This window comes from Bacillus rossius, chromosome 3, assembly GCF_032445375.1.
Source record: "Bacillus rossius redtenbacheri isolate Brsri chromosome 3, Brsri_v3, whole genome shotgun sequence".
Lineage (NCBI taxonomy): Eukaryota > Metazoa > Arthropoda > Insecta > Phasmatodea > Bacillidae > Bacillus > Bacillus rossius.
The window spans coordinates 48,634,070-48,661,958 of NC_086332.1; the positions used below are offsets into that span (position 1 = coordinate 48,634,070).

Genomic DNA, 27,889 nt, shown 5'->3' on the forward strand with positions numbered 1-27,889 from the left:
TCACGCCGCCATGTTAACTGAATATTTTATTTCAGGTTAGCCAACAGCGATTTTTTTCTTTCCGACATGGTTATATCGATTAGTGTGTTCATTTTACTCAGTAGACATTTACGAAAATCAATAGATTTTAGGAAGTCGAAAGCGACAATAAGCGTTTTCTGGCTCTTTATTAGCAGCGGTGTATTTTGTTGACAAAAACAAACAGTATTGGAATACGAAATTTTGACGTTCGTTGCGTTCAATAGCTATTTATTTGAAATGTTTTTGATATTCTTCCATAGCTAGCAACGGTACTTTTAACAATGGAGAAGAAATTTAAGACATCTCATGAACTGTCTGTGTATAGGCAGAAATATAAACGTGAGTGGGAATCGGAACTTCCGTGGCTAAAAAAAGGAAAAGATGAATATCACGCGGTGTGTAAATTTTGTAATTCCGAGTTTGACATCGCCAAAGGAGAGCTAAAGGATTTGCGGCGGCATGAAACAAGGGATTACCACAAAAGAAATTTCGCTTGTGGCAGTAATAGTAGTAGCTCAATGTTAAATTTTGTAATAAAACAAAATCATGGAGTCGTCGATGCTGAACTGCGCTGGGCGAATTTTATATGTGAAAATAATTTGCCAGTTAAGCTAAGTGACAGCTTTTCTAAATTAGCGGCCCAAATGTTCCAGACAGTGAAATTGCAAAGAACTTCAGTTGTAACTGTACAAAAACAAGTCAAATTATTACTCAAGCCCTTGGCTCATGTGCAGAGGAGATTATTATTATGTATCAACATGAAAAATTCTCCATTTATCCTGCTAATTGATGAGTCTACAGATGTTTCTGTCACCAGACAAGTTGTGGTAATGGCTAGAATTTTCACAAAGAAGTTGAAACTCACCTCTACAAAGTAGTTGCACTTAGGGGAAAAGCAACAGGTGAAAACCTGTTTAATGTTGTCAACAATTCCTTCGAAGAAGACAACATTCCCTGGCAGAATTGTATTAGCATGTTGTCAGATGGAGCTAAGTCAATGGTAGGAGAATTTAATTCTGTATTGTCACGCATTCGAGGCAAGCAAGAAAATGTATGGTTCCTTCATTGTACTTGCCATGTAGCCCACTTGGCTGCATCACATGCTTGCAGTGAATTGCCAGACCTTTGTGAACAGCTAACCCGAGATGTATACACACATTTCAAAGTATCTGGCAAAAGGCAAGATGAGTTTAAAAACATTCAGCAGTTGCTTCATGTACCAGAACATAAAATATTACGCCCATGTTTTACCAGGTTTCTTGCGATTCTGCATTGTGTTGATCGCCTTCTTGAACAGTGGTCAGCACTTCAAGAATATTTTAATTCGAAAATTGAACCAAGAGAGTGTAATATGGAGTCGTCAGTACAGCACATAAAAAAAATTTTGCACTCAGTCAGCAAAGCTGTATTTTCTTTTTTTAAGTGCAACTCTACCACGTTTCTTGAAATTTAACCTTCTATTTCAACAGGAACGGCCTTATATGCACAAATTATACTCGGAAATGAGTGTCTTGTTACGCCAGTTCACCGCTAGTTTTGTTCAGTTCAGTGCAATTCAAAAAGCGCCTGATATAACAGCTGTTGACTTTGGAAGGCAAAACCAACTTCCAAATGCAGGAATCTTCATTGGTCATGCTACACGAACACATTTGGAAAATAACCAAATAAACTCACAGGAAGAGACAGAATTTTTCAATTGTGTTCGTAAGTTTTATGAGATGGGTACAAAAGAGTTGCATCGTCTTCTCCCACTCAAGAATGATGTTTTGAAGAACATAGACATTTTTGATCCAGCTAAACAGCATTCTGGAGATTGGCCAAAGCATTTCTGAATGTCATCGCAAGCAATGAATATGATGAACTGAATTCTGAATTTGTTGCATATTCACTGTGGGATCCACCAGCAGAATTGAGTACTGCTAAGACACACGAGCCTGACAAGTATTGGCATAAAGTGTCAAAGTATGAAATTAATGGGAAAACATGTTTTCCACTGCTTTGTAAACTTGCAAAGGCAATGCTTATTCTTCCACACAGCAATGCAGGGGTGGAAAGGATATTTAGTAAGCTCAACCTTATCAAGACAGCGCACAGGTCATGTCTTGAATCGCCTATGCTAAATGCTTTGTTGCATATCTCTTCTAGGAAGAATATGGCAGAATTCCAGCCAACAGAAGAAATGAGGAGAAGGGCAAAACATCTGAAAAAGTGATATTTAAATACTGCCAGTGGTGAAGTGTAGGCTACGTGTGTGTAAATATTTGTATAAAGTGTTAAAAATTGTGATGTTTTGATTGAAGTATAGTTACGTACATTATGATCAAATAATTTTCATAAAAATTGCATATTTTTTTGTATTTTTTAATGTACAGGATTTTACAGGATATGTTATATAGAAAACAAGGATATTGTTTTCAAAGTGGTGGCAGCCCTGAGCTAGAGTAATATGAAATTTTACACGGGTGAATAAGCAAAGTTACATGTCACGAGTAACTACGAAACGTCATAAAAGAAAGACTATTGGAAGCAATTAGACAACATCAGAAGGTTCCAGATTGGGGTCCTGAGTCGACATCGCTGAGGGACTGAGGTTCTGAGTTAGAGCACTGCTGAGGTTCCTGTGGAAATACCCGACATTGCCAAGGTGCACGCAGAGGATCCAGGTTCTACCAGAAGTCGTCTGATTAGCCACACATCTGGAGGTCCCTGTCGTAGACATAGCATTATCCTACCAAGGGTAGATTTTAAGGAAAGAGTTCCAAGTAAGATTGTGATAGTTGGATGTTGACCCATTGTGAATCTAGCAAATTCGCCAGATTGCATATACAGACCTGCCAACCCTCCCGCTTTAGGCGGGAGACTCCCGATTTTGTACCCTTTCTCCCGCCCTCCCGATTTGTCATTCAAATCTCCCATTTCTTGGTTCTGTTTCTCTTGAAGTATTTAATGCAATAAATTTATAGAATTAATATGTTTGTACCATTATTCCGTACAATCGTATAGTAACTACGGTTCGTACCATAACGTGTAGTTATTTTAATAGCCTAAATGCCTACATTTGTCGGCTAAAACACTTGGTTAAGCGTACATCTAAGAAAGAAACGTTATTTAGGATAATTATGGGAGCTGTTTTGGTACACGTTTGTCATTGGTGTTTATTAGCCAACCAGAAAAAGGTTTCATTTGTTTTCCAAGATGGCGTGTTTTGTCAACATTATAAACTGTTTTTCGGTGGTGTTGGTTTGAAATAAAGATGGAGTGGATTAATAATGAGTAAATGATAATACTGTTTACATTCGTGCCCAAATTCTCTTCGGTTTGTCAGCCGGCTATGTGTGAATTGTTTGTTCGTCCCTGAACAAATTCGCCTTTCTTCGCGTCTGTGCTCACAGACAAAGTGTAGAGGTAGCATTATAGTACAGTCTCCGAATTTATTCAACGGTGTATTGATAAAAATATTATTTTGTAGAAGCAGTTGCGTGATGAGTATTTTGTATGCATTGTTTTGAAGCATATAAATACGAAGAAACATGCCGTCAATGCTATGGCATCAAATCAGAAATTAGACGTTTTCCGTGACACAAGTCGGAAAGTAGATAGTGTGACAAAAGCAGAGTTTGTTAACGTATTTTATTTTAGAACACAATTTGCCCATTGCTTGTGCTAATCATGCTGGTTTACTCTTAAAATAATTTTCAAAATTTACAAAATAAACAAATTTTTCCCGCCCCCTCCCCCCCCCCCCCCCCCCCCCCCCCAACTAAAAACCTCCCGCTTTTGGACTGGTCAAAGTTGGCAGGTATGCATATATGTCTCTAGCATCAATTAGACTACTCCCTTAAACTTAGTAAATTGTAACTTACTGACACAAGTAATTGTTTTTATAGAGAAATCTTTTTCTGTCAAACTTCGGTATTTCAGATTCAACAGGTTGCATCACAAAATAATGTATTTAATAGACACATAATATTTGCATTGGAGACATTAGGTGGATATTAAAATATTAATATTGTTTTTTTTATGGGGGGGGGGGGGGAGGGATGAGCCTTATAACGGCTTAGCCAGGGTCTGGCATCAACTGTAACTATGGGCAGTGGCCTCATTATTTTTTTCTCCTTTCTGTTGTACCTAGTAGTAATTCGGCACTGTTTTTTGTCGGGTTAGTTCGCTTTAGACTCTTATTCCTCCAAACAAAGGGATAGGCCCTCTATTGAGAAGAAAATTAGTACGCTACCAGAAGAAATGGAAACAAAAGGGAGGCCAGATCACATCTTCCTCGCTCTATGTACAACATAATTGCATCATTTTGTTGCTCTATGAAGTTGCAATATCAAGGAACAGGTAACTGGCCTCCCAAGATCAAAGTTCACCTTTCTCGGGTGTCACAGGTTAAACAAAACTTATGAAACAAATGACATGAGATACAATTACTTAAGCATCAGGTACTACAGTGCCAATTTTTTTTATTTTAACCTTAAGTAAAGGAAGTAGTAAAAATCTTATTTTAAAAAATTTATTTGAAACAAGAAAGATACAAGAGATTAGAAAGTCTCTTGATTCAAAAGAAAATGTTACCTAAACCACAATGACAGGAAAAACAGACTCAACTACGACAGATCTGTGCGAACCAGGCCTTGGACTTGTCGCAGCGAGTGTTGGTGCAGTGTGGACACCTGGTTAGGAACTTGGCACTAACTGGCTGGCTACTGGCGAGGTGCTTGATCACCACATCGGCCAGGGCGTTGATGAACAGCGGGTGGTCGTTGGGCGCTGCTGCGCGGCAGATTTTTACACCGAGCTGCGCAGTACATGACAGTCAGTACCATCACATTCAACTAACATATGTTCTTATCTAACAGTTAACACTGTTTACATACATGGTAACACAAGCACTGGTTCCACTTGGCTGTCCACCTGTTTTTATTTTATTAAAAAACAGGACCAAATTTTAAATATTTGGACCTCAAATGTAAAATGTCCATACAATTGCTTATTTCACATACAAAAAAAATTATTAAAATGTTATTGTATTTAATAGATTAATGTTCTGAATAAAATGAAAACTACCGTATTTACTTGCATATAGGTCGCCATCGCATATAGATCGCACCCATAATTTGAGGTCTTGAATTTGGTATTTAAGATTCCCCCCATATAGGTAGCACCGGTAATTCATTAAACATACGCATTGCACCACAGTAAAAAAAATTTAAAAAAAAAAGGCAGCAAATTGATGGAAATTTACCGTCAATAGAGCGCCGTGCGCGGAGAAAGGTCATTGTACTCAATCAGTTGTTACGGCGCGGCGTAGCCGCCGGCTGGCTCTCTCTGTTCTCCGAGTTGCGCATGCGTGGTATAACTCACTCAACGCTCCGACCAGACTCGTGACCTTCCATCAGCAGCCAGCCAATAGATGGAAGCTTAGCGGTAAAATATATAAGCTCCACCTCCCGTGTACCAGTTATGTCCAGTTCTAATACCAGTTTATTGGTATACGCACCAGTTTTCTCGCTGCCGTGACATGTTCAAGTTTACGTTCATCTTGATGTCTTGATACCAATAATTAATTAATTACGATCCCCCAGAAATAAATTGTTAGTTTAAAAAATATGCGTCAACTGTACAATACTTCCGAAATTATAAAATACATACGTATAAAACAGTTACCAAGACTCCGCTCATTTTATCTTGTGAAGTTTGTCTCGTACCAGTATTTCAGCTAAGTTGTGACATAAATACAGTATCAGAACTTAACAATCAGCCACGTTTATACATTCGTGAGTTTATGTTTTTCCCTCGTGCATTTTAGATTGTCTCCTGCTATAATTACTCGCACTTTTACACGCCTAGGCTTAAATTATTACATGTTTAGAAATAAAAGCAACTTTTCATGTTATAAAATATGTATATTTTGCGATTTTAAATGTTCATTGCCGACTATAAACGTTACGTTTTACACTATGTTTTTAGGCCTACTATCTAATCTTATCTACTCTTAAAGTACCCACGGTATTTTCTGGTTGTTTGTGGTTGTTACGTGACGTAAATAGCGGGATGGATTCGATTTTTGAGACGTAATTCGCGTGAAAGTATTGTATTGGACTAAATGGGAACTAAACGGGACCTGAAGAATATAGTGAAAATAACGGGAAAACGTAAATAACGGTAACGTAAATAAGGGGTTTCGCTGTATGTGTACATTGTAAATAAATTTGCCTATACCTATATAAACTTCTTTTTCACATTTCAAAGCAAAATATTGCAAAAAAAATTCTCAAAAATTTTAAAAATTTTTTCTTCACACATAGGTCGCACTTCATTTTTTTCCCGTAAAATTGCCGCGACCTATCTGCGAGTAAATACGGTATGCACATAGTATTGTTATGAGACAACCAGAGATTGCTGAGCGGCGCTTTGGCCGCACTTATCTCTGGGGAAACCTCACTGCGACCAGGTAATACCCGTACCTCCCCCTTACCCCTACCAGTACATAGACTCCATTAGTGAGCTGCTTTCTGAAACCCACAACTTTTTACCTACAGAGTCTAGGGGTGGCACTTTACTGTCTAGTTTGGTACATTCTGCGTTTCATGTGAAGTGGCGGTCAGGACTTGCCAGGTATATACGACAGCTGGTAGTGACATTGGCGAGTGAGTGAAAAACTGGTAGCACTATGATGAATTCTCGTAGCATTCCAAGTATGAAGAGGGTCGGAGATTCCTTGACAAGTAATGGGCTTTGTGTGCAACAATCAGAGCCTTGGGATGATGTGATGACACAGTGTGTTTGGATGAGATGCATTATAACAGAGAAACTGTAGAGAAAGACACCGTCGAGCTGAGCTACAGGGTAGAATAATAAAGCAGACTTACGAAAGAGTGATTTATTAGTGAAGAGTCATTTAAAGTGCAGTAATAAAATAAATATTGTAATTATTAGTTAATATATAAAATTCTTATCAATTGGGCTATCCTTTTGGAACTGTGTATTTCACACACTTGTAACAGTATGCCTAGATTGTTATTGATTGAAATCCAGGCCACAACTTAGCCCACATTCAATAAGGCCATTTTTACAAAAAAAAAAAATTTGTATTTATTGATAAAACAGTATAATTCAACAGTAAGGTTACAACTGTTAAAATATTCCAGAAATGCAAATACAAGTAAGTTCACCTATCCCTCACTTAGCACGACTAATTTGTTCCTAAAAATGCTCGTGTTATTCGAAATCGTGTATACTTGAGCATTAGTTTCCATAAATAGCAAGGCTACTTTATTTAATGTGTTCCAAAATTGTGTAGGAAAATATATTTTACGTAATATAAATGCATTGAATATAACTCAGCTATAAATATGTCACACCATTTATCTTTATATGCCTCCCATCGCACTTTGTGTGACAAATACGACACAGCGTAACGTGAGATACGTGGTTATGTGCTTTATCGTCAGTCAGCTGGCTGACTTGCCTGCCCGGGCGTGACCTTCAACTCACGCCGCGTATCTTTCCAAACCATTCTTTACTGACAGTGAAACCAATATTACTGTCCCAATAATTACATTTTAATTTTTCAAAAATTAAAGTACTTTTTCGCGTATCACCACCTGGTTCACACCAATCGGGAGAAAAAATAAATTCAAAAATTCTACACTTACAACTCTGAAGTTTACTAAGATATATTTGTGTTTTTTTTTTTCCCTTTTACTTAACTTATTACTGTTCCCTAAAATATTGTACTTTTAACATGCCATTACATTAAAAAAAAAAAACTACTAAACTTAGTTTGTGAAACAAAAATTTAAAGGATTGAATGTTAGTTCTATTTAATAGTTAATACTATTTCTTATTTATTGTATATTATTTTACTTTCAACCTTTCAAACCTACCTTCGGATTCAAGTGGTAGATTTGAGGTACTCTTTGTAATTTGGATTTGAGAAAATTGGGGATTCAACCCAACACAAGTTTATAGTTATTAATGAAACCATTCTGGTAATACAAGATGTATGTACTGTAAGTAATTTGCACAAATAACTTGAATTGTAGACCATCTTGGGAATGTCTAACTGTGCACAATACTTCAAATAATATTTTGTGTGACATATTAAAGTTATTAAGTGTAATCACTTCAATGTGTGTGTGCATGTCCAGCAAGTGCTGCGACCTAGGATTGCTGCAGAGACTACATCGCAGCTGTTGTACTCAAACTGAGAATTTTACATAGAAATTAAAATGGCATTGTGTGTTGCTATTTGGAGCACACCTAGGTAAGTCACGTTAGATAAAATTTTTGGGTGACTCACTAGTATATTTTTAAGTTATGATTTAGAAAACAACAGGCAAAATTTTTTTTCCTGTAAGTGCCACAATTGCAACCATGATACCTGTCAGACTGCTTGTGCACTCAATAAGGAATCTTCTTGCATTCTGGTATTCACACAGTGCAGAATTCTTGGCATATTGTGTCTGTAAATGTGGTGCAGAGTATATGCAAATACGTATTACAATGCACCCTTTAAATGGCCCCTGGATAACATAGCTAAGCATGTTATTAAATTTACCTCTTTTCCTAGGTCATGAGCATATTCTATGTCCATCTCATGCAAGGTTTCTATGTGCTCATTTACAAATGCAACTGGCACCAGGATAAAGTTCTTCTTTCCTTGTTTCACGTAACCTATGGAAACAAATACATTCCACAACACTAATCATAACTATAAAGTATAGACCATCTCAATCTTAGATTGCAGTACACAGCTTGTGGTGTTGCCAAATATCTAACAAGTATAATAAGGTGGTGTTTCTTTGGAATTTTGATTGCACACTAAGCATTTTAAGAACTCATATTTTAATTTGTAATATTTTATACCACAATACTTATAAATTTGTAATAAATCACTACTTTTTGTTACTTACAACAAGGAACCGTTCACACACATTTTAATCACTATCACTACCGCTGGCCAAAGTTGATACCCCTTCCATAAGAGAAGCACAAGGCTGACCGGAAGAATGGGGTTGTGGCGTTGGAGATGACCGCTTATCAAAATCCTTTCCTCGTCATCCTGAAGTTCGTTAGCTCTCCACAGCTCTTCCATGTTTTTCAGTTATCTTTTGGTAAGTGGTCATAACCTTGTATTATTAGGGACATGTGCTTTGAAAGATGTGTTTTGAAGTCTTACAAACAATTTCACTTGGGCCCATAACATTTCAGTAGGATTGAGCTCACAATGATTTGGAGACAAGCGAAGTTCAATTTGACCTATGCTTTTGGCTATTTCTTCAAGTTTAATTATTTTTATACTTATGTCTTTCCCATTCTACTATGTGTAGCACTTTCTGTTTAATAATTCTGACATCATAACAAAAATTTTTCAGTGACCCACTATTTTATATCCCCACATGCCAACGTTGCACAGGAATTATCTGAAATAATAACAACCCCCCTTCTTCCTCTAGTGTGTTAGGCAAATGATATTTGGCAAACCACTGCATACCCATCTGCAGACATTTCATCGGGAGCTGTGTTCTTTTTTGCACAAAAAGTAAGAGCAGAATTTTCAACAAAACCATCCTCATTACTTGCATGCACTAATGCAAAACACGTGCCATGTCCTGTAGGTTTAAGACCTGAACTAAGGCCTTCAATGGCTGCCTGTCGAGCGCTCATCATTGTTATGTCTTCCCATGCCTTTTCCACACAGAGACCCCACATTTACTCACGACTCTTCTATATAGATAAATGGCTCTCTAAATCCTTAAACCTGTTTTACTTCTCTCAAGTAGTTATGCCACCACCAAATTATGTTGGACTTTCTATAAGTGCTGTCTTGTTTCCCCTTCTTAAATACTCAAACCTAATGTTGTGCATGAACTTATGCAAAGTGTTATGAGATAAATCTGGCAGTGATTCATCACTATTCAAATTTGTTGGAATAGCATCTACAGTGGGAGTGATCCAGCAAAAAAACAGCTGCACAATGCCATCGTAAGTTTGTTTACAGGAATTTTTCTGTTTGCCTTTCCTTTCCTTTATACGTTTATACTTTACTAGGTGTACTTAGGGTTACATCCTAAAAGTGTAAATTGTTCATTTAAAAAAGCCAGTTGCTTTGGAATCTTTCTTAATTGCATTGTTCACACCTGTGATATTTTTTTTTTTAAATACTCAAATACTTTCAACACAATCTTTTGCTCCCTCCCTCGTAGCCCACCAATGTAGTTATTTCCTGTTTTCCACTGTCCACAGCTTACATTACACATAATTGCAGAAAAGAATCTCATAGGTAAATAAATAACCCATTAAAATTGTAACTGTAATGAGTCACCAGACAAAATGCATCACTTGGTTGCGAGACATGGCACTAATTGGTAGTGGTTTTCAAAAGTGTGTGTTGAAGAAAATAGTGGACTAAGGAAGCATTTATCTTTAAACTTGGTTGCAGTACAGAACCTCACTTCTCAAATTACAAGCAGCCATGTTTTCTCTTACGATAACAGTTTGGGAGCGAGCCTCTATTGCAGCATGCTCTTGAGCTGATAAGACACGTCCCTTTCACAGCTATGGATACTAAATTGTAGGAGCAGATGAGATGATGTTGCTTTTAAAAACAAATTCCATCAACTGTGAACATCTTTCACATGACCTTCATGTAAAAATATATGTATAGTATTTTGGGTTTGGGATTTAGATACAAGTATAAATCACTCCAAATACCGTTAAAGAAGTCTTAAAAATAACTTTTTTTTCCCTCAGAAACTGAAGTCTTGAAGAATCAAAAGTTTACATTTTTAAATGCCATTTTCAGAGCTTAATTTTGAGACTAAAAAAGAATATGTAATTTGACTAATATTTGGTCATAATTACAAAAAAAAATTGTATTCATAATAAATTGGTGAATTTCCTAATTTATTATTCCCAATTCAGTGAAAATCTGCCACGTATGATCTTTTTATGATGTTTTGACCACATTCGTGTTATATGACTGTTTAAATTATGAGATGTACAGATTTTTTACTTTCCTTTACACATAATAAACTTGGAAAGTTTAATAATAATGTCACAGATTAAGTTTAAAGATGGAATATGATGAAATAGCAATGGAAATTTAAATAACAATTTGCCATTTCATTCCAAGCATCTGTACTACTACACGGAAACATGGTTCCTTAAGCAGACACATTTACTACTGTACATACAAGAGTGCTAAAAATATTCATCAAAAACCCTGCGGCAAGTCAGCAAACACTCATAATGAAGCATTTGACTTATCATTGTGGCTAAATAAAAAAGAAGTATAACCTAATTTTTTAATATTTTTGCTAAATTGTTTATATATTTTCTCTCTCTGAAATTTGGACCATTACACAGTAATGAAAGAATATAAATAACTAGGGCTGATCGGTTCCCACATTTTCAGTTCGGTTCGGCTCGGCTCGGTTTTTTGTTAAAAATGTCGGTTTTCGGTTCGGTTCGGTCACTACTTCAAAATTTTTCTTTGAGCTGTCATACCAAAAAAAATTCCACTATAGTATTTGATTACTTGCAATATCTTGCAAAAGTTTAATTTCTTAGGGGAGTCACTTTCTCAGCAATATAAAAGTTCTTTTCAACTACTATTTGTATTTATAAATAAGTTTATATGCTACTGAAACAACCATATGTGTAAAAAGGAACAGAACAAAACAGTTTAGAACATTAATAATTAGTATTACATTAACCTTGTTGCCAGCTTCACTTTCATTTGAGTTTAACACCTAAATCTATTTAAGACATAAGTATAAAATCAGTGAAACTTTCAAGTATCACATGTAAAAAAATAATTTATAACATTCATAAAGAGAAAACCTTGGAATCACCTTCACTATCATTTCAGTCAGACCCCTAAATAAATTTAACAGAGAAGTATAAAAACAATGTATCTTCCAAATGTTACTTAATTGTGTGTAAAAGTAACAATAAAAAATCACAGCATTTATGAACATAACCCTGAATACAAATTCAGTTTTATAGCAGGCACATTCACTTTCATATCAGTCAAATCCAGAGAATCACTCAAGTATTGTATCATAGAGTATTGTCACTTTTTGTTGAGATGAGATAGGTACTGTTTGTTTTGTTCAATGAAAACAAGTTTCTCAATGGTGTCAGGATTAAGACACTCCCTACGCATTGTAACAATATTACCTGCTGCTGAAAACATTCGTTCACTAGAAACCTGGCTCGCAGGGATGCTAAGATACCGCATTGCAAGAGTTGAGAGTGCTGGGTATTTCTTTTTGTTGGTTGCCCACCACGCGCAGGGATTACCTTTCTTAATACTAATAGGCTCTCTTAAATAGTTTGTAACTTCATCATGTTCATGGTTTTCTTTACAAGCTACCTTAGCAGCACGTCGTAAACTATCCCAGACAGAATTTCCTTCCTGCTCATCCGAAGAAATGTCTACAGAGTACTCCAAATCATTGTTTTGGAGAGCACTGGTCTCATCCTGCAAGCCTCTTGTAACTTCACTGGTCTCTTCGTTTGTAAATAAAACACTTTTAAATCTGGGGTCAAGAACTGTGGCGTATAGGTACGTTTCCTGTTTCCTAACATCTGAAAAACGTGAATCTAGTTCTTTTAGCAGATTAGCAGCAAAGACTTTGCCTTTGGAATTTTCCTGACCCAGAAATATATTCAGTTTATCCTTCACACCATCTAGCAGGGGGATAACACATGATGATGTTGGGTACTGTTCTTTGCTTATTTCCCGAGTTGCTTCTTCAAATGGTGCCAGCACTTCAACATAACCTTCCAGAAGAGCCCAATCAGAATCTTGCAGTTTCCTTAAGTTGGTTTCTGCAGAAGCCAGTTCAGCAGTTATAGAACTTCTCAGCTTACAAAGGCGCTCAAGCATAGCATATTCAGAGTTCCAACGAGTAGGAACATCTTGAACAACTTCAAGTACGGGTTCGTTGAAAGCTTTTTGAATTGTTTGGAGTCTGCTTCTTGCTTGGCTGCTTTGGGAATAATGTCCAACAATATGACGTGCTTTCTTGAGAATGTCTTCCATACCTGTGGTGTATTTTCTGGCACTTGAAATTACTAATTGCAGTGTATGGGAAAAACAAGAAATACCTATCCATGCAGTACGAGAAACAGCGTTTACAACATTTGGCCCATTGTCAGTAACTATGTAAACAGGAATTTCTTTGTCCTCAAGATCCATGTGCCATGTGTTCACAATTTCTTTTAGCTTTTCGCATATTGCTTTTCCATCTTTTGGTCCATGGAAACACGACATTCCTAAGCACAAGCGTTGAATCTCAAAATCATCCCCCATGAAGTGACATGTTAGCGAAATAAAACTGTCCATGGACCGACTAGTCCATATGTCTGTAGTAAAAGACAATGATTTTATCTTGCAAAGGTTACTCTGTAGAACATTATTGACATCTTTCTTCAATGTGTCATATATGTTGGGTATCACACGCCGGTAGAATGTGTGGCGTGATGGAACATTGTAGCTGGGCAGAGCTTCTGCCATTATATCTCTAAATCCTTCTTCTTCAACAATTGTGAAGGGGTGCATGTTAACAGCTATCCATGTTCCAATTTTGGTGGTAAGAGCTTCACTCTTTGTGCTATCTGCAGGCCATTTTTTTTGTTTTTTGGAAATCACTTCTGCTAGAGTTTTTTGAGTGGCACTACTTTCTTCACATTTGTGTTTTTGTGCTTCTTTTACTTCCTGACTTTTTGTGAATTCAAAATATTTGTCAGGGTGCTTTTCAAGGAGTTTAATTAAAATACTAGTTGAACCATACTTGGTTTTATAGGTGTTGCCACACACTAAACATTTTGCACTGCTTATTTTATTACCTGAATCCAGCACCTTTTCGTAATACATCCACACATTTGAGCCACTGACTTTTCTCTGCAGCTCATTTCTAGGCTTCGATTCATTGTCGTCCGGTTTTGTAGGTGGAGAAACCTTGCTGATCTTATTTTGCTGTTTAAAAAGTGGAAAGATTGCCACTTTATTTCCCCAAGTGGAACAGCCGGGCGTATTGATGTTAACTTCTTTTTCTGGTTCAGTCATTGTAAAAAGAGTTACTATTATCTTACCATCCTTGCGTTTTGCTACAATTTGTAACAATAAATAATAAAGAAACTACTTTCGGTCAGCTTGTACTAGTTACATTCACGAGCGTCAAAATGTAAACAAATGCAACCTGTATGGCTGTAAGAAAAGAATTCCCACCTTTGAAAAAAGTTTCCCTATTTATTTTTAAATGTTCCGTTAAACATGATTGTCAGACAACGTCTGGCTGTATGGGCTATTAAACCATGAATATTAATTATCGTCATGAAAAAAAAACTAGCAAAGCTCTTGGAAATGAGACCACTACTGGAAAACTCAATGTACAATACTGTGTACGTGTGTACGTGCGCAGACGTGGTAGACATGACTGCATGGCGCCATATTCACTAATAAAAAATTCTCATTACCTACTTGCTATTTTTTCGTGACCTTTTAACCTCTTTTACTACTTTTCGTAACTGAGGATATTTGTGGCAAACATAATTTGAATTTATGAAATGTACTGGAATAAAATTCAATAGCAATAATGTGATTAAAAGCAATATACAAATAAAAACTTCCTACTGTAGCCTCTATGCCGGGAGTTAATGGACAAGCCAACATAAACAAACGTCTTAACCAAGAAAAAGTCTTAACCTACCAGTGCATTAAAGGCAGAATGAATCATAATGACCATATTTTCAAAATACACAAGTAAAGTATTCATATTTAGTATGCGGTATTTACTAGAATTTTTTTTCCGTCACGTGCGTAACATCATCATCTTTGCGGAACACGGGCGGTATTATTTTTAATTCCTTCGTCACAGATGTTCATAGTTGCCTCCAATTACCAAGACGTAGTGGCAAAAAAGAATTTTTATTTTACGAGAAATCAAATACTCTAGACCATAACGACGCAAAGCCGCAATAATCACGCGCGAATAGTAAACAAACTACATCTAAAGGGTCTGACGACATGCACATTCATTCTCCAACTACCATTTGGAACGGAACTTGGAAGGCAACTAATCGATCCTAGCGCACGTATAGCGCATTCTGTGATGTGAAAATAGAACTGAGTGACGCCATGCGTCGTGAGCGCCCTGCAGAATACGAACGGAACTAAAAATGCTACGAAACTTCTACCGTTTTAGCTTACGAACCGGAATTAAATAAATATTATTTTAGTAACGGAAGTGATATATCCTTTAAATAAGAAAAAACCATATATTTAAGAGAAAATAGTAGTATTCCGACAGAAACTTCCGACGTTAAACATAGGAAATAGTGAACTGTAAGAAACGCTTAGACTTTACTATCCCATGGTTAAAATGGCGAACATTAAGAGAATAGATGATTGAAACGTTTTATAGTGAAAAACTTAGCTTGCGTCTTAAATGTGTTTTGATGTATTATGCAAGCGGTACGTTTCTTATCCAATATGAATGTTAAATACATTATTTGGTAGATACTTGAAGTTAGTTTTTAATGCCCTAATAAAAACCGAATCATCGGTTTTTTCTGGGAATTCGGTTCGGCTTCGGTTTTTACTAAAATGACCGAACCGAACCGAAAATTCGGTCAACCGATCAGCCCTATAAATAACTATAATTTTTTTTAACTACTTAATTTACCATTATAAGATTATAACCTTTTAACAAAAATATAAAAAGGAATCACAAAAAAACTGTTTTTTAAATTAAAAAATGAGGGAAAAAAATTGTTTGAAAAGTTGTTACCTTTAATAGCATCATCAGTGAAAGGACCAAGCCACGGAAGGGGCCCAACCTTTGACTGCCAAACCAAGCTGTATGGATTGCTGTTGCCCAGTTCCCCCATTACAGCCTGCACAGTTGCACCAACCTCTGAAGGGTATGCGTCCCCTCGGTTGACTGCCTAGGAGCAAAGCACCAGCTTCAGAGTAAGAAGACGTGACAAGAAACGAATAAGACAACAGGCTGTGAGTAGGTCATACCTTCAACGGAAGCGAATGGGCCGAGAAAAGAATGAGGACGTCTTTGCGTACATCCTCTGAGAATTTGTTTAGTTCTGTGTTTATGCGGTCCGCAATGGTCCTCGCCAAGAGTGGGTGAGTTGCCCAGCGATCAATGATGCTCCACTTGATATTTGAAGGAGCATTCCTGCATGGGTGGTAACAAGCTGAATAAGACAAAAAAGCTAGAGTTAAGCACCAACACATAAAAAAATACAGTAAAACCTACCGGTTCTTGTAGTACGAGTAGACTGCATTGAAGCTGGAGCCAGTGGTCGCACAGCTGTACTGCGGGTATTGAGAGAAGAGAATCGCTCTCTCGACTCCATCTCTGCAAGAAACCCATCTCCATTAATACTCCACATGTCCATAACAATTAGGGATGCTGCACTTCATACATGTCTTCCTCAAAGGCCATAATGAAGGGATCACATGAATCACAATTATTTTACTTTGTTTAAACCCTTGGAAATACATTATAATAATGTTACTTAAATATCACAAAATGTTTTAACATGCCAAAGTACCTATCACTTTCTACAACACAAGAAAAAAAAAACTTTACAAACTCTAAAATGGTCAAGTGTTATAGAAAAATACTGTCTTGATTAAGCCAGAAAAAAAGTCTGCAAATTTTGCAATCATTATTTCACTTGCAGAACAAGGCACTGACAAAAATACATGAGAGTTTACCATTCTATGTTTGAGTTTTCCTTGCATTTACCTAGCTATATATACTCCATGCTTCAATTACTCTAAGGGTGTGTACATAGTTGTTTTCTAATTGGAAACTGTTTTTAAAAGATTGTGGAAAAAATTGTATGAATATTTCTATGCCTGAACTTCAAGTACAAGTTCATAATTTCTATTTGGGTGGTTTAATTACATGTAAAACAGTGTTAACACATTCCTATAGTTTTCTAAATTATGTACTATTACATAAACAAAAGAGTATTTTAATGGCTTTCAAATTTTGTGAGATTTCATAGTTTTCTGTTTACCAAGAGTATACCTGCTTTCCATGTATTTATATTAAAATGAAGCTCCCTAACAAGGGGCAAAAGAACTGAAATGTAAGAAAATTGTAGCCAAGGAGTTGTAGAAAACTCAGTTCCAGTTCCGGCAGCTCTGACCCAGATGTTTTTGCAAGAGAGCAACATGGCGTCGAGTGCTGCGTGAACTAGGAAGTTCTCTCAGGGTGCTGCTCTTTTCTTCCGCAAAATACATTCCACCGCAGCCGCAGCTCACTGTACACATTCCTCAAGATGGCACATCAAATAGTTACCATAATGCAAGTCAGAAGGTATTCAGTTCAATCCCAGTTTACAGCAGGTGGAAAAATTACGTTATGAACAGGAATTCTCATGATAATTAAATTGTGGTACAATCAAACTTATTTTACACAACATATTGTGCTGCAGAATCAAGCTCATCTACAAAGCATACAGACGAGATTTATGATTTTGAATTCAGCTCAATTTAAATTTTTAAAATAAAAATATCGGTGTTAAAATTTTACATGCTTATTTAATTACCATACAGGTTATATTCGTGAAATCAAACCATTTACAATACAAGTGTCTAGAGCAGATTTACTCACAATCATATAATTAATGGTTTAAAATTTCTGTGAACCTTGTAAAGTTATTTTTAGATTATATGTATTTTATTTCATGAAATAGTTTCAGTGATACACAATGTATTAAATTAAATTTAGGTATTACTAATTTGTTTTTATCACAATTTACCATCTAATATTATTCCTAGTAATGCCTACATGGTAAAGAAATTATTAAATAAATAATCTCTGAAAAGCCAAAATTTTGCTCTGTGTAGCAAAAGTTAATCTTCAGTTCTTGGATTATGGTGACAACATGAATTTCAAGTTTGGCAGTATTTGCTAACTTCCTCAATACTTCATTAGTATTCAAGTAGGTGTTACCCATTGTTGCTAAGTGCACTTAACACTAACACAGCTGCTTACTTCTCCACCTCAGCAAGTGTGTGTTCTGTCAGTGGGTCAACGTAGCGGAAAGCAACGTAATACTTATGAGGTGCCGTCGCCGGTGACAGCAAATCCAGTTTTTCACACAAGAGCTGACCCTGCACAAAACATTTAACATTCAAACCAGCAAATAGGCTACAGTTATAAACACAGACATTTAACAATCTATCTCATTTTTACCCATGACGGAACAGAAAAGGTGTATGTGTTTAGGGTAAGAGGTTGTATGGGGCAAAAAATGAATGTTGCCATATATCTCCAAACGGTTAGACCGATTTAGATACGGTTTTCTGTAAAAGGTTTGTGATTCATTGGCGATGGTTCTTAGATAGATTATATGGTGTTAACTTGCCAGCTGGTGCTGTAATAAACATTTTATATATAAAATTAGATGCTATGTATGACATTGATAAACTCCGACACCGTTTGACTGATTGCCATAAATACTGGCACATCAAAGTGTTTTTTCATGGAGAAGGATTTATGCTAGACATATTTTTGTAACTCGTTGCTAGATGGCGCTCCATCAACTTTTAAACAGTTCAACTGATCGCAATGAAAACAGTTATAACAGATATTTTAACACTGAGAATATTTTCGCGATATCCATTTTGCTATAACTCGCCACTAGATGGTGCTGCAGCGCATCAATTTCTAAATCGTTTAACAGATTGCCATGGATAAACAGAAAATCATAGGTCATAGAAGCCCGGGCAAAGTCGGTCACTGCAACTAGTTTATTATTAAGTTTTTCATACAATTATTTATTCTTAAACAAAAATATTAAACAGTTGCAGTTGGCCAATTCTTAAAAGATATTACAATTCAAAACATAACTCTCAACAAAAAGGTGCAGCCACATGGCAGTACATAAAAAAAACAAACCATAAAATGTAGGGGTATAATATTTTGTAAGACACCAAACATACAGAAGGACAGACAAATAGATAGATATTTAGACAGTGACGTAGAAATTATCTAAAAAGTTTAAAATAAAAAGCAAAATTAAAAATTTTGAAAAAACCCATGATGGATGTAAACGTAATCAAAAAAGGATTAAACAAATTTTTGAAAAACCTCCGACTAAAAGAAAGTAAGTAGGTAACGAAAGATAAAAATAATCATTTTAGAAAGGATTGATCTGTCATGAAGTCTGTCATATAAAAAAAACTTTGACTTTTCTTAGAGTTCCTACATTTATGTACCTATTTGTTGCTCGTAAAGATAAACACAGCAATAATATCAAATATAGGTAGGTACTACACATATTCACCTAACTATTAATATACCTAATGACAAACCCAAGAAAATCTATCAGGGCTACCATTCCCTGCCCCAAAATGAACTAAAATTTTGCATTTTGTGTTTGTGACTAATTGAAATTGTGTTGAGTACGTAAATAAATGTAGTCTTTAATTGATATAAATGGCTGCATCTCTACGAGACACATAATAGCTTTTCTTTACCACTATATTTTAATTGAAATTGGGAACATAGATAGCAATTAAATTAGGGAAGTTTTTAAGATGGAACACTGACTGTTGTATCTGTGACTAGGGCAGTAGCGGGCAAGATGGCCGTGCGGCTGGTCTATCTCAGGTACATCATGTGCCTGCGGGTTATGGTTTAATGAGTTGTACTTGATTACGGTTACGGAGAGACGATGCAACATGGTGGCAGCGGTAAATTCGGTTGATCCTTTTCAATCGGTCGTGGTTTGTGTATGTGAAACGGGTCGTGTATAAACTGGTCTTGTGTCGGCAACAAGCGTCCAACATGGACGACGGTGGTAAGGACATAGAAAAGCTTCCGCGGCCGAGCAGCCAACACATAAAACCGCCCACCCCGCTCGATTTCGCTGATGCTAACGCGTGGCCTCGCTGGAAGTTGCGTTTCGAGCGGTACCTTAACCTCCCCGGTCAAAATGTAAACAAGGACAAAGACAAGATTGACCTACTGATGTATTTATTGGGTGAACAGGCGGACGACATAATAGTGACGTTTCCCCGAGCGTCGGGAGAGTGGTCGTATGCTGAGTTAGTCGCAGCTTTCGATAAGCACTTCCAACCTCGTATAAACATTATATTTGAACGCTTCAAATTTAACTCAAGGGTTCAGCAACCAGGAGAAACGGCTGAGGTGTTCATAACTGCACTACATACACTCGCGGAGACATGCGAGTACGGGCCTCTTAAAGCAGAGTTGATATGCGATCGCATCGTCGTGGGAATGTGCGATACTGAACTCAGTGATAAAATGCAGTTAGTGAGTGACTTAACCTTACAAGAGGCCATCAACATGTGCAGACAAGCTGAGCTACAGTCATCACAGTCCTCTCAGTTACGTGGGAAAAGACCCGAGGAGGTGAATTATGTACGTCGAGATCACACAACCAATCGCGATCACCTAAAATATCAGTATGGTGCCTATCCACGGTGGAGGGGGAATGCAGGGTCGTCAGGGAGGGAACAAAGCAACAATTGTGCTTATTGTGGTAGGACTAATGTCAACAATAAGTGCCCTGCAATTAACACTGAGTGTTATTCTTGCGTTCGCAAAGGTCACTTTTCTAGAGTTTGTAGGGCCAAAAAAAATGTCCAAACTATTAACGAAAATCAAAACCCTCCATACAGCTCGAATGAATTTGTAGTTGGTAGTGTGGCCGCAGGGTTAGGCTCGGCGGGAAGTCAGCAGAAACACGACTCATTTCAAGTCAAGATGGAAGTCCCAGAATTGGGCACGACAGTGGACTTTGTGATTGATACGGGGGCAGACATCACTTGTCTTCCAGATGTTATCTTAGACGAAAAGAATGTCATCCTGGAAACCAGTTTCAGCACAGTCTGTGGGCCCGATGGACACCTGCTTGATGTTGTCGGTTTCTGGTACTTAACCTTGCGATACAAGGGGCAAGAGAAGAAGATAAAGACTTACTTCATCAACAAGTTACGCAATCCCTTGTTGGGTAAAGATGCCCTTCGTGCTCTGCAAGTGATTCAAGTGGTTCGCAGTGTTAATGTTGCAGCTGAATTTCCCCAAGTCTGTACAGGCTTGGGTAAGTTCGAAGGAGAGATGGAGATACATTTGCAGAATGAGGCACAACCCTACGCGCTGACTGCACCCGGGTTAGTTCCACTGCCTTTATTACCAAAGGTGAAAGAAGAGTTAGAAAGAATGGTTAGGTTAGGTGTCATTACACCAGTAGACTACCCTACACAGTTTTGCGCTCCCATGGTAGTTGTGGCTAAGGGAGACAAGGTGAGGATTTGTTGTGATTTTACTGAACTGAATAAATATGTGGACCGCCCAGTGTTTCCCATACATAAAGTTCAGTACACATTGTCACAACTGAATAATGCTAAAATCTTTAGTAAAATAGATACTAACTTGGGATTTTACCAAGTCCCACTTAGCGAACGTAGCCAGCCTCTAACAACCTTCATCACCCCATTTGGGAGGTTCATGTAGCGAAGGTTGCATTTTGGCCTAAATGCAGCTCCAGAGTATTTCAGTTGCAAGATTGCTCGCATGTTAGAAAATGTACCAAATGTTCTGCAACATGTTGATGACGTTCTTGTCTATGGGGAAAATGTCGAACAACATGATGCTACCCTGCGCTTGGTGTTGACTAAGTACAAGGAAGTAGGTATCACAATTAATATGGACAAAAGTGTTTTTGGGGTAGATACAGTCAAGTTCCTGGGTCAGATAGTTTCAGCGAAGGGTATATCAGTTGACCCGAGCAGAGTTACAGCCATTGCACAATTTTCAGAACCTGGGAATAGGACAGAATTAATGCGGTTCCTGGGCATGGTTAATTATGTAGGGAAATATATACCTAACAAAAGTCAGGTTCTACAACCCCTGCGGGAATTACTAAAAGAAAATTGCATGTATATGTGGGGAAAGGACCAACAGACAGCCTTCCAGGGAATAAAACAGCTCTTGCTACATGCTCCTTGTCTAGCTCACTTCGATGTGAGGAAAAAAATGATTGTGAGTGCAGACAGCTCTTTGTTTGGGTTAGGATGTGTTTTAATGCAAGCAGGAGAGAATGGTACAAGGGAGGTAGTTTGTTATGGCTCTAGAGTTCTCACCAAGACCGAAACGAGATATGCCCAAATAGAGAAAGAGGCCCTGGCCTTGACATGGGCATGTGACAAATTTCAAGAATACGTTCTAGGCCTTCAAGTGGAATTGGAGACCGACCACAAGCCCCTAATTCAAATAATAACCTCAAAAAACATTGATGACCTGAGTCCTAGGTTGCAGAGATTCAGAATCAGGCTGATGAAGTATTCGTATACAGTGTCTTATGTGCCAGGTAAGCAGTTAGTCATAGCGGATTGTTTGTCACGCAACCCACTTCCGGGTACAGACCCATTGGCTGAGGAACTAGCAGCAGACACAGAGGCACAGGTGAACATGGTCGTAGCCAATGTGTCTGTTGCACCTAATACCCTAGAGCAGATCAAAGCCAAACAGCAAACCGATCCCGTTTGTCAAAAACTTACAGAGTTCACCAAAACACAGTGGCCTCCTAAGCGACAGTTGCCAAAAGAACTTGACAAATACTATCAGTACAGGTTGGAAATAAACATTTGTGGAGAATTCCTGCTAAAGGGCACACGGTTAATAGTTCCCGTTGAGATGCAGCAGTACGTCCTCGGACAGCTGCATAAAGGCCACTTAGGCATAACAAAATGTAAAGCCAGAGCTAGAGAAACTGTTTGGTGGTTGGGAATAGAGGACCAGATCGCAGCAGTCATAGCAGTGTGCCCCACATGCATCGAACACAGGAGCCAGCCTAAGGAACCATTCATTTCCGAGGCCATCCCAGACTACCCATGGCAAACGGTGGCTATGGACTTAATGAAATGTCAAGGTAGATGGTATCTAGTAATAGTGGACTATTTCTCTAAGTACTTTGAGCTGATCGAAATAACTAACCTAACAGAAACTGCAGTCATACACCAGTGCAAGACAGTTTTTGCACGCTTTGGAGTCCCTGAAATTGTACGAACAGATAATGACCCTCAGTTCAGGGGAAGGTTTCGTGACTTTGCAAAAGAATATGGTTTCAGACACCAAACTAGCAGTCCTTACTACCCGCAGTCAAATGGTTGTGCAGAGGCAGCCGTGAAAACTGCAAAAAGATTATTAACTAAGTGTAAGGATGTTCACGAGGCTCTTCTTGCATACCGGAGTACCCCTCTAGAATGCTGTTTTTCCCCAGCGGAAATTATGCTAGGTAGAAAAGTTAGGACCTCACTTCCATCGTTGGTATCGGGAAAGCCCAACGAGCAATTAAAACAGAGGTTGGAAAAAGTCAAAGAGTATTACGCTCAATGGTACGACAAAAGACACAGAGCAAAGGAGCTTCCTTTGCTCACTAAAGGTGATAGAGTCTGGGTCCCGGACCTTAAGAAGTACGGAAGGACAATCAATGACTATAGCTGCTTCACTGCACCTAGGTCATATCAGGTTCAGGTTGGCGGCAAAACATACAGGCGCAACCGTCACCACTTGGTATGTGCACCCTCTCAGGGAGTAGTGGGACTCCGTAGGGGGTCGATGCAGAACAGCGGGGAGCAACTACAGAACACAGAGGGAAACCAGGGAAACGCCGAGCAGACAGAAGGTCCCACGGCTAATACTTCAGGAGAAGGGTCTAATGATTCCGACAGCAACAGTGACTGGAAAGGATGGGATAATTAAGGAAATCAGGCCAGTCCAATCCTTCGTAAGTCTGGTAGAAAAAGGGGCCCTCCAAAGTGGCTGACAGAGTATAGTGCATAATAAAGAGGCTTAGTAAACTCAGGGTATGTTTTGTAAAATATTCTATCTTGTTTGTATTAGATTGTTTGAGCTGTGTAATGAAAAAATTGTCTTATATAATTGATTAGTACTTGTATGTGTATCTAGCTTATGTAACCATTAATAATGGTAAATTATAATCTCAGTTTATTTGTATGAGATCTTGGGACTGAAAAAAAAAAAAAAAAAAAAAAAAAAAAAAAAAGGAAGATGTATCAGATGTATCTGTGTTATCTAGTGGCTTGATGTATTTTGCAACTCCAAATAAAAAGGGAAAGATGTTGTATCGGTGACTAGGGCAGTAGCGGGCAAGATGGCTGTGCGGCTGGTCTATCTCAGGTACATCATGTGTCTGCCGGTTATGGTTTAATGAGTTGTACTTGATTACGGTTACGGAGAGACGATGCAACACTGACCAAACCTGTCACTGTTATAAAATAATTTCATTAAATAATTGGGGGTAAGAGCTTTACTTTTCATGCATTTGTTGTTGTACTTGTGTTGTTACCCCCAATAAGTTTTGAGTTTGTTTAGAAATTTGTTTGATTAAACATTATTCAGACACTCAGTGTTCAATCTTTTACCTTCTCTATTATTTGCAATAAAAGAGTTCAGCAACCTTGGGAAGAAATTTATACCATACATTCTCAACTCATTTTTATGTGATGAGTCTGAAACCAAAATTTACCTGTCAAATTCTGATTAAACTTGTAGAGCCTAGTCATAGTGCATTTAACTTTTGCCTTACCTGATATCTTGTCCACTTTAATATTGGTGATCCTCCTCCAATTTCATTGTATTTCTTCTGCACTTCAGGAGTCCTCCTCTTTGCAATAAATGGTCCCAGTTTGCTGAAAATTTTTTTATACATTCCTTTTCAGTCAAATTATCGAGTCTATTCTAGTTGGCAATACCATTATATTATTAATGACATCACCAAGATGGCATTGTGTATGTACATCATTACCACCCCTACTTTCTTTTGGGACAAACGCGGGAATATGGAGGTTTTGGGTGGGGAACAATATACACACACAATCTTTCACGTATTTCGGTTTTTCGCTATTACGCTTTTTCAGTATCAGAAACTAGACTATAATCCCCCTTGCTCTAGTCTATTTTGTGATACCACGGTATTGGAAAATAGAATAGACCTGGTAGGAATAAATTCTACTTCATGATACCACGAATATATTATTTTCAAATGTCTAACATTCAGAAAATTAAATACCGGTATCACAAAATATAATAAACCGGTGGGATTGTATTCTACTTCACGATACAGAGAAAATTATATTTTGAAATGTCTCACTTTAGAAAATTGATTTCCGGTACTGCAAAATAGAATAGACCAGGTGGGACTTTTTCTACTTCATATTAATGATCAAAATATTATCTAGAATTTTCATTAAAGTAATTCTTTAAGTCCTGCTATCGCAAAATAGACTAGACTGGGTGAGCCAATTTTTATTTCATTATATCACAAATTTTTAATCACGAAAATTATTAGTTTATACAAATGAAATACCGCTATTACAAAAGTAGACCTTGTAGAATTTTAGTCTCCTTTACGATATCCTCCACTTATAATTTACTGAATATAAATAAGCAAAAAAATTTTATTAGCTACCTATGCTCGCTAAACTTTCGCTTTGTAATTGTCAGTTCAACGATTGCACTACTAATCTACAAGAAATTGAGCCATTTTTAAATTACATAATAACTTTTATGATTCACCTAACCAAAGTAAATGAAACACACATAACACACCTCTCTCTTAAAACATCAAACAAAATTCACATAAAACTGCAAATCACAAACATTTAAAATCCATAAAAACTTACCTGTCTCACATTATGATAATATTATCTTTGAAAGAATTATGATAATACTCGTTTTATGTCACTATATCTCTTGTAGATTATAAATTTACACCAATTTGCCATTCATCCTTTTAATTTATTCATTATCACGAAACACTGTCACTTACCTGGTAACTACTACATTCTCTCTCTAGAATATACCATTATATTATTTAAATATAAATAAACACGACTTTCCTCTTCTGTCGTGTCTACTACACTCATTACCCCACATATCCAATAAATTTCTTATTGCCTCCTTAATGCTTATTATGTACTATTTATTCAATTTATAAAGATATTCAGTTCTACTTATTAAATCACTCCTCCTCGTACTATCGCTCCCAAACTTCACACTATCATTTGTCTTTTTTTCCCCCACGGTGCTATTTTGTTTTTTTGCAGTTGCCAAAACTACATACTATAATTTTTTTCGTTCCATCATTCAATTATCATTGACCAATTTCCATGACATATTAATTTCCCCTCCATGATTCTCAACCAATAGGAATCCTGTATTGAATATTAGAATTTAGCCCAATCACCTTAGCTTTCAACTTGAGGTTGAGCTTAAATGTTTACAGAAATGAAAGTTTATCAGCACCTTTCACCAGACGTCAGGTATCAACACTGAAATGCAGGCTACGAGTTGAAGTACCAAAACTCTTACAAGTCCCTGAAGGCTAGTCACCAGTGACTAAATGTCCAGGAATATAATCATAAGTAAAATGACTTGGTAAGATTTGGGCAGGGGTAATTTAACTAGTAAAAACAAGCCCAAAAACAAGAAATTAAAATTTTTTGTTCCAAACAATTTTCAAAGTTTGCTAAACATATCACAATCTAATCTAAACTAGTTTCAAAATTACTTCCCATTAAATTTAAGGTGTGTTTACTTTTCAGGCACAAGGGTGCTCTAAGCACATGCTGCTCACCAAATAGGGACATGGAATGAAGCTTTAATGAAACTTAAGAAAGACAGAATACAAGAGTGGTGATGAAAAACATCCCAAGGAAAGCGAGTGGCAAAGACTTTTGACATCTGGAATTCTTGGTCTGTACCAACAGAAAAGTGATACCCATTCTTAGTCTCTGAGTAAAGCACATGCCTGTCATACACAGTTTGCCCAAGGTCTGCCACATGAAAGGCACAGCACAAGCCGCACATACACCCACCTCTGAACAGGCAGCTGAATCATGTCAGAGTCCGTCATTATTCTCAGCAGATACTCGTGCACTTGCTCTGATGATTCTGGTCCACCCATGTTCATCATGACGATGCCAGTTTTGGGTTTGCCCACAGCCTGGGTCTTCGGCTGAGGCACGGATGACAGCAGTCTGACTGCACACTGAGCCAATGGTGACACAAAGCCTTGCCTTCCTGTAAAATAGTTTACAGTTGACAGCGAGGTCATTAGAGACAGTAACACACAACAAAGCAGGATATCACAGAGGGAATCAGCTATGGTCTATAGTAGGTACCCATCCCAATATTTTCCCTAAGTTATTTAGGGAAAACACAGAAATAAAATCAGAATGGCCACATGGTTGTTTAGAGTAAAATAGTCACTACACACTGTCCCACTCAAACATCGAAAATCTAATCCAAATTTAAAAACATACTAGTTACATACGTACTAAACACTGCAAAACAAGTAGGCATACTGTTTTGTACTGTAGTGAAATATAAGGCAAATTGAAGGAAATACAACTGATCAATAAGTAATTATTACATATATAAGGTAACCTAAAATTGACTTGACAACATATCTGCCATGCTGCCATTAACTTACATGCAAAATTTGTTATTTTGTAAGGAAAATATACAAGAAACTCAAATGCACGGAGTAATAGTTAATTTTATGTCAACACATACCTAAAAGAACCATGTTAATATTTTTAACATAAACAGCGAATTAAAAATTTTACGCGCTGCTGGTCTTGCAGCTTACTGAACCTTTTTTCTAATTTTGAGTCATTTTATATGGGTGTATATAAGTGAAATAAAAATTGCTTCGTAATCCTAAAACCCGTTTGAAAGAAAGCGGTTCTTGTTATGTAAATATTTAAATTTTTTTTTCTTGAGTAATGCCAGTCATAGATAATGACTGAAACTGATCACAC

At 37.2% G+C, this 27,889-nt stretch overlaps 1 protein-coding gene across 1 annotated transcript; it reads right to left on the reverse strand.

The window, feature by feature from the left end:
• Positions 1–4,520: 4,520 nt before the first annotated feature.
• LOC134530637 (ferrochelatase, mitochondrial) lies at positions 4,521–27,881 on the reverse strand. The gene is made up of 9 exons (XM_063365654.1): positions 27,642–27,881; positions 26,942–27,146; positions 24,652–24,754; positions 18,066–18,184; positions 16,311–16,412; positions 16,064–16,229; positions 15,828–15,984; positions 8,585–8,700; positions 4,521–4,819 (listed from the first exon to the last, which is right to left on the reverse strand). Exons 1-9 carry the CDS (start codon positions 27,652–27,654, stop codon positions 4,625–4,627), a joined length of 1,176 nt encoding a protein of 391 aa, XP_063221724.1. The 5' UTR covers positions 27,655–27,881; the 3' UTR covers positions 4,521–4,624.
• Between the last annotated feature and the right edge of the window lie 8 nt (positions 27,882–27,889).